The sequence below is a fragment of the Triticum dicoccoides genome, chromosome 2A (genome assembly GCF_002162155.2).
Source record: "Triticum dicoccoides isolate Atlit2015 ecotype Zavitan chromosome 2A, WEW_v2.0, whole genome shotgun sequence".
NCBI lineage: Eukaryota > Viridiplantae > Streptophyta > Magnoliopsida > Poales > Poaceae > Triticum > Triticum dicoccoides.
In genome coordinates this window covers 760,997,951-761,009,848 of record NC_041382.1, presented here as the reverse complement: position 1 = coordinate 761,009,848, position 11,898 = coordinate 760,997,951, and the positions used below count along the sequence as shown (strand labels likewise).

Genomic DNA, 11,898 nt, shown 5'->3' with positions numbered 1-11,898 from the left:
TAGGTACAAGAGCTCTGTCTCAGAACTACTGTGATGCTCAACCACTATCTGAGTTTTGGTTCTTGGTTTCGTCTTGGTGGATTTTAAACTGAAATCTCTTGGAGAGGGGATGCTCAATCAATCTTCTCAGAAATCTTAAGCGGAATAGGCAACGGATAACGTTGGAGCGGGGTCTCTATTTATAGCCACAACCATCCCTGATGAGAAATGACCGAAATGGACATGTGCTTCAACTAGTGGCCGAACGACACGAGTCCAACGGTCGGAAATTGAGCGCATTGGTAACATTCCTTGCGGATTAAGAAATTCTAACTCCTCAGTCCAAAAGATATCCCCTGCAACACAGAAGAACTACGGCTTCAGCTGACAGGTAATCATTCAAAGCATAAAGAGATTTCTCTCATACTTGCATAGGTTTGTGCTAAGCATCACAGCGGATCTAAGCTTCGAGAACATATACCACTCTTAATAGTACGGAGATCCTAAGACTCAAGAAAGAGAAGAAGAAGATTGAATTGAATTCTACGTCTTCGCTTCGCCTTTGGTCTTCTCAATCAATTTTCTTCGGATGACCTCTGATCTGATTGCTTCACCAAAGCAATATATTTTATGGGGTCAACTTCTTCACATCAGTATTCGCGTCAGAACGGCCTTGGGAGATATGACCGAATCTTCTCTGCATCTCAAATATCCTTCAGTGAAGTTCCTCGAACTTGACACCTAAGATGGCGTTCTTCTACGGTTCTGCTTCGAATATTCCTCTATGTGTGCACTAGCAAACAAATCAGTCCATACATGTTTCTATCACCAACCTCGAAGACACAGGAGGGCAAGAATTGCACCAACATGAACACTATTCTTGACCCTCTGTTGCGTCATGGAGTATTGGTGTTCATGGACGACATTCTAGTTTATAGTTCGACATTGTAAGAATAACTCAAGCAACTGTGTGTTGTGTTTCAGCTACTTCAGCAAAATTATTTTGTTATCAAATGATCGAAATGTGAATTTTCTAGTCATATAAAATAGAGTACCTCGGGCATGGCATCAGTGAAGCGGGAGCGGCTACAGATCCTGCAAAGATCATGATAGTTCAGTCCTGGCCTACACCATCCAGTGCGAGAGCCTTGCAGGGGATCCCTTGGCCTGACAGGCTACTACCATAAGTTCATCCAACATTATGGGATGATCTGTAAACCATTTACTGAGATCTTGTGTAAAGGGGTGATCTTTTAGTGGACTCCAATTGCGGATCGTGCCTTCCAACTACTAAAATCGGCCTTGACTCAAGCTCCTATGCTAGCCCTCCCCAATTTTAGAGAGACGTATATGTTGGAGATAGATGCGTGTAACAAGGGTATCGAGGCTATGTTGATGCGGCAAGGGCACCCAGTGTCATATCTCAGCAAAATCCTCTGCCCCGAAAATCAAACTCTCAGCACATATGAGAAAGAGTGTCTTACTATTCTCATGGCAGTGGAAATGGCGTGCATACCTTGCTACCTCTTGAGCTTGCGTTGGTTTTTCCCTTAAAGAGGAAAAGGTGATGCAGCAAAGTAGAGTAAGTATTTCCCTTAGTTTGAGAACCGAGGTATCAATCCAGTAGGAGACAACGCACAAATCGCCAAATACCTGCACAAGCAATCAAACAATTTGCACCCAACGCAATAAAGGGGTTGTCAATCCCTTCACAGTTATTTGCAGAAGTGAGATCTGATAGAGATTGATAAACTGTAAAGTAAATATTTTTGGTTTGTAGATTGGAAAGTAAACGATTGCAAAATAGTAGATCGAAAACTTATAGATGGAAAATAGACCCGAGGCCATAGGTTTCACTAGAGGCTTCTCTCATGGCATGTCACGTGTACCCTGGCGGTCAAAACCCACTTGACAAGGCATGCTCATTTTTATAAAAAGGTTCAATGTGGTACAACTTACCCTAAATGGGGTGATACCGATAAATACATCTCACATAGGGTAATTCCTATTAAAAATATCGGAATAGGGCCACAAAGTTGACTTTACTCTTTATAAAAAAATGACTCAATATCAACATGAGTAGGCAAATATATATTCTGCGCATATATTTCATGATGGGTATTATGTGAGAAAATTTCTTTTTTCAGATGTTGGTGTATTATTTCGATTAAGCGGGTCAAACTGGTAGAAATTTGGCATAGACCGAGTTTAACTTAGTACAGAGTTAAAATGGCAGTTAATTCAAAACAGATCTAGTGCTTGTATTTGCAGTTCACATTTTGTTGCATTAATTATTTTCCTTCTTTAGGAAGTTAAAATTAATTGCTTCTTCATCCCGATGTACGCTGCATGTATTTGCAGTTCACATTTGTTTGCATTAATTATTTTCCTTCTTTAGCAAGTAAAAATTAGTCATTTGTATGAAGCGATAAGCCCTAGCTTTGAAAGCATTGAAGTACTGGCTCGTATAGCCTATCTATCTAGAGGTAATCCTAGGCACGTATTAAAAACTTTCCAAACATTTCAGATGATTGCTGGCCTATATAACCCCGAGTGTGCAGCAGATACTAGACATCACTTGTGTTGCACGCACCATCCACTCATGGCGATTGGCTTGCCATCCACTGATCATTTCGTGCTCCTCACCATCCTCATCTGCCTCCTCCTCCATCATTGCAGTGCAGTCTATGATGTCGAGTCAACCGCTGAGTCGGGGAAGCTGATATCGGCCCAGCTAAAGCTCGTCGGTGGGTCGACAGAATTTGGGCCTGATGTGAAGAGTCTCACCCTAACCGCAAGGCAAGTGTGTTTGATATTTCATTTCAATCAACTACTCCCTCCTTCCATCTATATAGGGCCTAATGCGTTTTTTAAGATCGTCTTTGACTATTGACAAGATTAATAGTACATGACATGCACAATGTGAAAATTATATCATTGAAGGCTCCTTTCACATACGAATTTAACGGTGTGCTTTGTGTAAGTTGCATGTCATATATTATTGCTCTAATATTTGGTCAAAGTTGGCGTCGAAAAATGCATTAGGCCCTATATAGATGGAAGGAGGGAGTAGCTAGATAAGTTGGTTCTTGCTCACAGATTCTTAATTTTGTGTCATGACGGCAGTCTTGAGACGGATAGCCGGCTACGCGTGCGCATCACCGATGCTGACCATCGGCGATGGGAGGTCCCCCAAGACGTCATCCCACGCCCGGCACCAGGGCCAGAACCAAAGGACGTTTTGCTCGACTCACCAGGCAATCCATCCATGCCGAGCAACAGCACCATGTCCAGCGCGTCTTCCGACCTGACCTTCACCATCCACCCCAGCCCGTTCCGCTTCACGGTCTCCCGTCGCTCCACCGGGGACACCCTCTTTGACACTTCCGCCAACCTTGTCTTCAAGGACCGGTATGTTACAAGTGTTCCATTGCAATGTTATCTAGTGTAGCTTAGTTGATCCGCAAGAGTTAGATCGATGTAGAACAATACCATGGTCTGTAAGTAGCAAGTGAACGATGGGCATGAAATTGGAATGCAGGTACTTGGAGGTGACATCGGCGCTGCCGGCTGACCGAGCATCCCTGTATGGGCTCGGCGAGCAGAAAAAACAGACGTTCCGGCTACAACACAATGACACTTTCACGCTGTGGAACGGGGACGTGACGTGGTCCGACCAACCGGACCTCAACCTCTATGGCTCGCACCCGTTTTACATGGACGTGCGCTCCGGCGGTGCCGCGCATGGCGTGCTCCTCCTGAACAGCAATGGGATGGACATACTGTACGGCGGATCCTACGTCACCTACAAGGTGATCGGTGGCGTGCTAGACTTCTACTTCTTCGTCGGTCCCTCCCCGCTCGACGTCGTGGACCAGTACACACAGCTCATCGGCCGCCCTGCCCCCATGCCCTACTGGTCATTCGGTACGAGTACCTTCTTGGTAGGCATATATCCATATATATGCTGGCTCTGCTCTGCTACGCTCACTCGATCTTGCACTTGTAGGGTTCCACCAGTCTAGGTATGGCTACAAGAACGTGGCTGATCTGGATGGCGTGGTCGCCGGCTACGCCAAGGCCAGGATCCCACTGGAGGCGATCTGGTCGGACATCGACTACATGGACGGTTACCAGGACTTCACGCTGGATCCGGTGAACTACCCGTCCAAGCAGCTCCGGCCATTCGTGGACCGGCTCCACAACAATGGCCAGAAATACGTGGTCACCGTACACCCGGCTATCAAACGGCAAGCAGCACCTCACGAGGACTTGTTCCTCAAGCGAAACGGCGCCAACCTGGTAGGCGAGGCGTGGCCAGGCGAGGTCTACTTCCTGGACTTCATGAGCCCACGTAGCACCCAGTACTGGGCACGAAAGATCTCTGAGTTTCGGCGGACCATCCCTGTGGATGGGCTCTGGTGCGACATTAACGAGCCCTCCAACTTCAAGCAGTGGCAGCCTCTCAATCAGTTGGACGACCCGCCCTACCGCATCAACAACTCCGGCTTCCACCTTCCCATCAACTACAGGACTGTGCCGGTCTCAACGGTGCACTACAACGGCGTGTCCGAGTACGACGCGCACAATCTCTTCGGCCTCCTCCAGGCGCAGGCCACGCACGCCGGGCTGCTCAGGGACACCACACGCCGCCCCTTCGTGCTCAGCCGCTCTACCTTTGTCGGCTCCGGCCGTTACGCCGCGCACTGGGCCGGCAACAATGTCGCGCGGTGGGACGAGCTTGCGCAATCCATCAACACCATCCTCAACTTTGGCCTTTTCGGCATCCCAATGATGGGCGCCGACACCTGTGGCTTCAACGGCAACACCACCCAGGAGCTCTGCAGCCGCTGGATTCAGCTTGGCGCATTCTACCCGTTCGCCAGGGCCCACGCAGAGAAGACAACCCTCCGGCGAGAGCTCTATGTGTGGGAGCCGACGGCACGGTCGGCGAGGAAAGCGTTGGGGATGCGCTATCGGCTACTGCCCTACATGTACACGCTAATGTACGAGGCGCACATGACGGGGGCGCCCATCGCGCGGCCACTCTTCTTCTCCTACCCGCAGGATGCCGACACCTATGGCGTGGACAGGCAGTTCATGCTAGGCCGCGGCGTGCTTGTCTCTCCGGTGCTACAGCCCGGCGCCACCACCGTGGACGCCTATTTCCCGGCCGGCCGGTGGTTCAGTCTTTACGACTACTCCCTCGCCTACACCATGAAGGTCGGCAAGCGCGTGACCCTCCCGGCGCCAGCGGACTTGGCAAACGCGCACCTGGCCGGCGGCAACATCCTACTACTGCAGCATGCCGACCTCACCACGTCCGCTGCACGCCAAAGCGAGTTCCACCTCCTTGTGGCGCTCGCGGAGAATGGGACGGCCAGTGGGGAGCTGTTCTTGGATGACGGCGACTCGCCGGAGATGGGCGCTGTGGGAGGCAGTTGGACCCTGGTGAGATTCAGCTGCGACAGGGAGGAAAGCAAAGGCATGGTCACCACCAAGGTGAGTTCACATGTGGTTCAGAACTCATACGCGCCGAGTCGGGCGCAGGTCATCGGCAAGGTGGTCTTCATGGGGCTGCCGTCCGCACCAAAGAGCTTCGCTATCTATGTAAACAGCGTGCAGCTCAAGGCAGCCCGCACCAAGTCCCGGACGAGTGGAGTCTTCAGCGTCAGTGGCCTGTCGCTGGCAATCGGACAGAAGTTTGAGATAAAGCTTGTCATGTCCCATTAGTATCGAAACCAATTGTGTAGTACAAATTTTTATCGGAATAAATAAAAGTTGAATATTGATCTAGAGTGATCTATTGTTTAATGTTTAATCATTTGATCTAGGGTTTTAAAAATGTCTTAACAGGTTGATTTTATTTTCTCAAAATCTAAGGTACTGCTTATTTAATTGTCGATGTGGCTGGTATTCAGAAGGTACATCGGCAATGTTGCAACTCAAAGGGGTAGGAAAACTGTTCTTTAGCAAATGACAATTGAGGTTTATCATCGTCGTTGGCGAGGCAACCAGTTGAAGATTGATAATATCGTGTGACTGTTCTAACGTGCATCCGACCCCCTAGCAGCTTCTACTCTCATTTCATAAAAGCAAACATAGGTATTTAAGTGGCCCCTAAGACTAAGACGCTCACTTACAAGATGTATGTTGATCTGAAATTGTTATTTGACCTTTTTCCTTTTGGCCCAATAGACCAAATTAGGCTAGAGTCTATTTTGTTTTACGTTTGACAAAACAAGACAAGGCCTTGATTTCTTTTGCTTCCTCAAATATCAACGTCTTCGTAGGTTTCACACAGCATATGTAACTAGCAACATCGGAATTGTAACTATGAGCTATTTTTAATGTTTTACCATTTGACCTAGAGTTTCAAAAACGTCTTAGAAGGTTGATTTTATTTTCTGAAAATCCAAGGATTTTCTTATTAGTTGTCTATGTAAACAACGTTGAGCTCAAGGCAACCCGCACCAAGTCCCGGACGAGTGGAGTGTTCAGCGTCAGTGGCCTGTCGCTGGCAATCGGACAGAAGTTTGAGATAAAGCTCGTCATGTCCCATTAGCATCGAAACCAATTGTGTAGTATAATTTTTTATCGGAATAAATTAAAGTTGAATATTGATCTAGAGTGATCTATTGTTCAATGTTTTATCTTTTTATCTAGAGTTTTAAATATGTCTTAACATGTTGCTTTTATTTTCTCAAAATCCAAGGTACTGCTTATTAGTTGTCGATGTGGTCTGGAATTCAGAAGGTACATCGACAATGTTGCAACTCAAAGAGGTAGGAAAATTGTTCTTCAATAGATGGCTGCTGAGGTTTATCATCATAGTTGGCGAGGCAACCAGTTGAAGATTGATAATATCGTGTGCCAATTCTAAAGTGCATCCGACCCGCTAGCAGCTTCCCCTCTCATTTTATAGTAGCATATATAGGTATTTAAGTAGCTCCTAAGAAGCTCACTTACAAGATCTAGGTTTATCTGAAATTGTTCCTTGACCATTTTCCTTTTGGCCCAATAGACTGAATTAGGCTAGAGTCTATTTTGATGTACGTTTGACAAAACAGGACAAGACCATGATTTGTTTTGCTTCTTCAAAAATCAACGTCTTCATAGGTTCCACACGACACGTGTAACTAGCAACCGCTGAATTGTAATTATGAGCTATTTTTTAGTGTTTAAAAATTTGACCTAGATTTTCAAAAACATCTTAGAAGGTGGATTTTACTTTCTCAAAATCGAAGGTACTTCTTATTAGTTGTCTATATGTAAACAACGTTGAGCTCAAGGCATCCCGCACCAAGTCCGGACGAGTAGAGTGTTCAACGTCAGTGGCCTGTCGCTGGCAATCAGACAGAAGTTTGAGATAAAGCTTTTCATGCATGCTCTATTAACATTGAAACCATTTGTGTATATTTTTTCATCGGAATAAAGAAAAATTGAAGATTGGTAGTATCATGTGCCAGTTCAAACATGCATTCTTCCCGTAGCAGCTCCAACTCTCATTTCATAGAAGCAAATATAGATATTTAACCACCCCCTGAGATGATCAGTTACTAGTTGTATGTTGATCTGAAATTGCACCTTGACCATTTTCCTTTTTGTTCTCCTACTAGGACATTTTGAACGTGCTTGACGGACTTAGGCTAGCTAGAGTCTAAGTTTTTTTTTTACCTTTGACAAAACAGGACATGACCTTGATTTGTTCTGTTTCCTCAAAATACAACGTCTTCGTAGGTAGGTACCACATGGCATGTGTCACTAGCAACCTCAAAATTGTAATTATGAGCTATTACTTCATGTTTAATCATTTGGTCTAGAGTTTCAAAAACGTCTTAGAAGGTTTATTTTCTTTTCTCAAAATACAAGGTACTGCTTATTAGTTGTAGATGTGGTCTTGTATTCAAAAGGTACAGCGACAAAGTTGCAACTCAAAGGGATAGGAAAACTGTTCTTCAACAGATGGCAGCTGAGGTTTATTATCGTAGTCGGCGAGGTAACCAGTTGAAGACTGATAGTATCGTGTGCCAGTTCTAACGTGCATCTGACCCGCTAGAAGCTTCCACTCTCATTTCATAGAAGCAAATATAGGTATTTAAGCACCCCCTGAGATGATCCGTTCCAAGATGTATGTTGATACCAAATTGTTCCTTGAGCTTTTTCCTTTTGGCTCAGTAGACCGAATTATGCTTGATTCTAAGTTTTCGTTTTACGTTTCACAAAACATGCCAAGACCTTGATTTATTTTGCTTCCTCAAAAATTAATGTCTTCGTAGGTTCCAAACGGCATGTAAAACTAGCAACCTCGGAATTATAATTATGATCTACTGTTTAATGTTTAATCATTTGATCAAGAGTTTTAAAAATGTCTTAACAAGTTGATTTTATTTTCTCAAAATCTAAGGTACTTCTTATTAGTTGTCACCCTACCTATTCGTAGTCGTTTTTTTAAGGAGGATAACTCCCGGCCTCTGCATCAAGCGATGCACATAAACATTTTTATTGCATAATTTAGCAAGTTCTTACAAAAAAAATACATGGATCGACCAAATCCACCTTCCTGGCGAAATCTGTTGCCCTACCTAGAAGGTTGATGATGTGTCATGACCTCATGTCAATGCACACCATGAAATTCGGTAGCCTCACCAAGCCGCCCACCGGCTAGCCGGGTGCACCAACCGGTCAAGCAGATCCTCAGTGTCCACCGCATGTGCATGTTGTAGAATCTGTCACCCCCATATTCCGTCATCCCATCTTCCGGAGTAATCAATGCGTTGACCTTGCCAAGCCCTTTTGCCATCGACACCAGGCAACGCCAGCCTTCCGCGCGCGCCCATCAAATGTAGGCGTGGATGGAAAATTTTAGTAAAGGAGTATATTTCTTGCTAAATGGAAAAGTGAGAAAGCAGGTTTCTACAATGGTTGGCCATCTTTGTTTTCTATTTGTTCTAGGTGATTGCCATCACAGGTTGGTATGTAACGGCAAAGAACGAACCAATAGGACTCTGCCATCTAGTATTCTATGGCCCAGGTATTAAATGTAATTTTCACTTCTGTCTTAGTTTTTAGCAGCTATAGATAGTAATGCGATCTAGCAGGGGTCCGCAAAAGCAACTTTTATCAGGTGGCATAGTGAGAGAGAAGAGAAGGATGCCGGCTGCGTGAACGCATAAGGGCATGTACAATGGAGGCAGCACCTTGGTGCTGCCCCAGCCATCCACATAGGTAAATTTGAATGAAGCTATTGTTGTATGCCACTATCACCCAATGGAAGCTACTCTATGTGATGTCATCATCTTATTTTTTCTCTCTCACCTCCTTTCCAACACATGAAACCTCCACTACATTTAAACAATACCAGAATCTATTTGAATTAACAATATCAGCAAGCATACACACTATATCAACAAGCATACACACTGAAAGTTATCAAACAACTTGATTTCCAAACAAAAATCAACAATCTTGATATGCAAACAGTGTCAGTATGTCTTGTCCATGACACTACAAAATCCCATAGTAACAGAATAATCTTAAGGTTTCAAATACCCATAAAGGAAAGATTTGTAAACACACAAATCAAATTTCAGACTGAATTTTTTGTTGTATCCTTTGATTCTTCTCATTCCAAAAAAAAAATCTCACATCTTCTACGCTTCCTGGCACATGAAATCCGCTTTTTTTGACATATATGTAGAACATCTACACGAGAAGCAAGCCACAAGTTAGAGTATAATAACAAGCATGTCGAAAACACAGATTTTTTCTAAGTTGACCATTTGGTTTGGCTAGAGCATTCCCTGTTAAATTTGCATGGAGCAACTGACAATAGTACAAGTATCCTGCTGTAGTGCAACTACAGTTTTAAAAACTGAAGGTGAGTTTTATAGCACAACCATCATTCTAATTAAAAAATAGCATTTCAAAAACAATAGTGCAGATTTTTGGGTACAGTACAGTGTAGATTTATGAGTACAATGCATATTTTAAAAACAATAGTGCAGATTTTTGGGTACAGTACAGTGTAGATTTCTGAGTACAATGCATATTTCAAAAACAATAGTGCAGACTTTTAGTGGAACATATATGTGGACTTCGTAACGAACACATGCAGATTCTAGCATTTGTTTCTAAAGTACATCAAGTGGTATGTGTTCTAAGTTATTAATCCTAACAAGAAGAGGCAAGGGAAGGAGTAACCTCATACCTTACAGGGAGAACAAAATTAGATCAGGAATAGGAAAATGCAAGAGGGGTTTTCCCATGCGGAACCTTCTACGGAAGTAGTAATCAGGATAGGTAGGATTATCACAGAAGTAATCTGCTATGAGAAGTTCATTGTAAAATTCTCTCTTCCTGTCAATATATGTCCTAGGGGCTGACTGACGCCTAGTACTTGGACCTTCTAGTGTATGATGAATGTTTGTGGCTATTTGTGTAGCAAAGTTGTTGAGAGTATTCTGTTGTGCCAAGTAATCTTTTAGAGAGAAAATTTCTGTTGGGTCAATGGTATCATCTTCGAACTCATCGGAACTCAATTGTGACATATTGCAAGTTGAGCTACAATTTAAAAATCAAGTAATAAGAATTATGCACACAACACACATGAAACTATAATTTGGATGGGAAGAATAATATTCATGTGCAAATAGCATACTCGGAACTACCAAAGAACAATAAAAAGATAGCAAAGTGTCCAAGTGTTCTAAGCTCTTAATCCTACCAGCTATTTCTCAAAAAAAGAAAAAAAATAACACGGATATGGCACCTTCAGCAGACTAGCACTACTCTTTCTTTATCAGTATATGCAGCTAGCACAAGGGACCAAATTGACCAACGTACATAGATGTTATAACAGTCAGAACTCTGTTCAAATTAACTCTATACCAAAACATCTTGATGGCAGTCACATTTCCTGAATAAGGCTAGTAAGTCTAGCAAAAGAATTCAACATCTGCACCTAGTACAACAACTAATAGTACCAGCATCCCTGTGATTATGCTAGTCTAATAATATACCAACTACTAGTACATCTAGCAAAAGAATTCAGCCTCTGCACCTAGCCATTAGCAAATAAAAACAAAGATGGGGATTTCAGGATTTGACATGTTTCTCTCAGGGCTAGCAAATCAGCATCTGCACCTAGCCATCTGCATCTGCACCTAGCTAATTAGCATAATTTTCTCTTCACAATTGCAAAGAGCAGAGTACCAAGGCTGATCTGACATGTTTCTCTCAGGGCTAAGAAGAAAAAAGATGGGGATTTCAGGATTTCCACAAGCATGGTTGCCTGACTCAAATAGATTGAACCAAAATCACACACAGGGGAATCAATCTTCTTGGAACGGATCTGTTCTTGGAACCCTAGCCTAGTTTACTGAGCAAAATAAATCTGGCCATGACCACAAGAAGAAGCAGGGGAAGAACTAGACTCGTACCTTGCAGCAAGAGCTGCAGTCGGATGTCGACGGTAGGTTGAGGACGAGGTGCGCCGCCTTCTCCGCTGGTTCGCGCGCCGCGCCTCCGCTCCCTGGTTCGCGCGCCGCGCCTCCGCTCCCTGGTTCGCGCCCTTCTCTTCTCCCCTTCCCGCCCTTCCCTTCTCTCTTTCGCGCCCTTCCCCTCTCACTCGCGGGATTTTGTTGGGCGAGTGTGGTCCCGAATCGAGCGGAGCGACGGACCTCCCACCGCGTCGCCCCAGCGGCCGCCTCGTTGGTTTCGTCAGCGAAGAAGCGAGTTCTTCTGCAGGAGCCCGTTTCGATCTCCAAGCCACAGGTTTGGTTGATGTGGCACTCGGCAGGAGGAGGTGGCACATGGGGCGCCTGTCCAGCGTGGCCCATTGGCCATGCCCTAATTCTCTCCAACTAAAGGCTTGCACTTTATTTTCCGTATGGCATTTTCAATGGCTCATAAGTTGTG

The 11,898-nt window shown here is 44.5% G+C and overlaps 1 protein-coding gene across 1 annotated transcript; it reads left to right on the top strand.

The window, feature by feature from the left end:
• The first annotated feature begins 2,570 nt into the window (after positions 1-2,570).
• On the top strand, positions 2,571-5,777 carry LOC119357048 (probable alpha-glucosidase Os06g0675700). The gene is made up of 4 exons (XM_037624032.1): positions 2,571-2,778; positions 3,106-3,390; positions 3,521-3,906; positions 3,989-5,777. The coding sequence occupies exons 1-4, from the start codon at positions 2,582-2,584 to the stop codon at positions 5,710-5,712; spliced, it is 2,592 nt and encodes an 863-aa protein (XP_037479929.1). The 5' UTR covers positions 2,571-2,581; the 3' UTR covers positions 5,713-5,777.
• Positions 5,778-11,898: the final 6,121 nt, after the last annotated feature.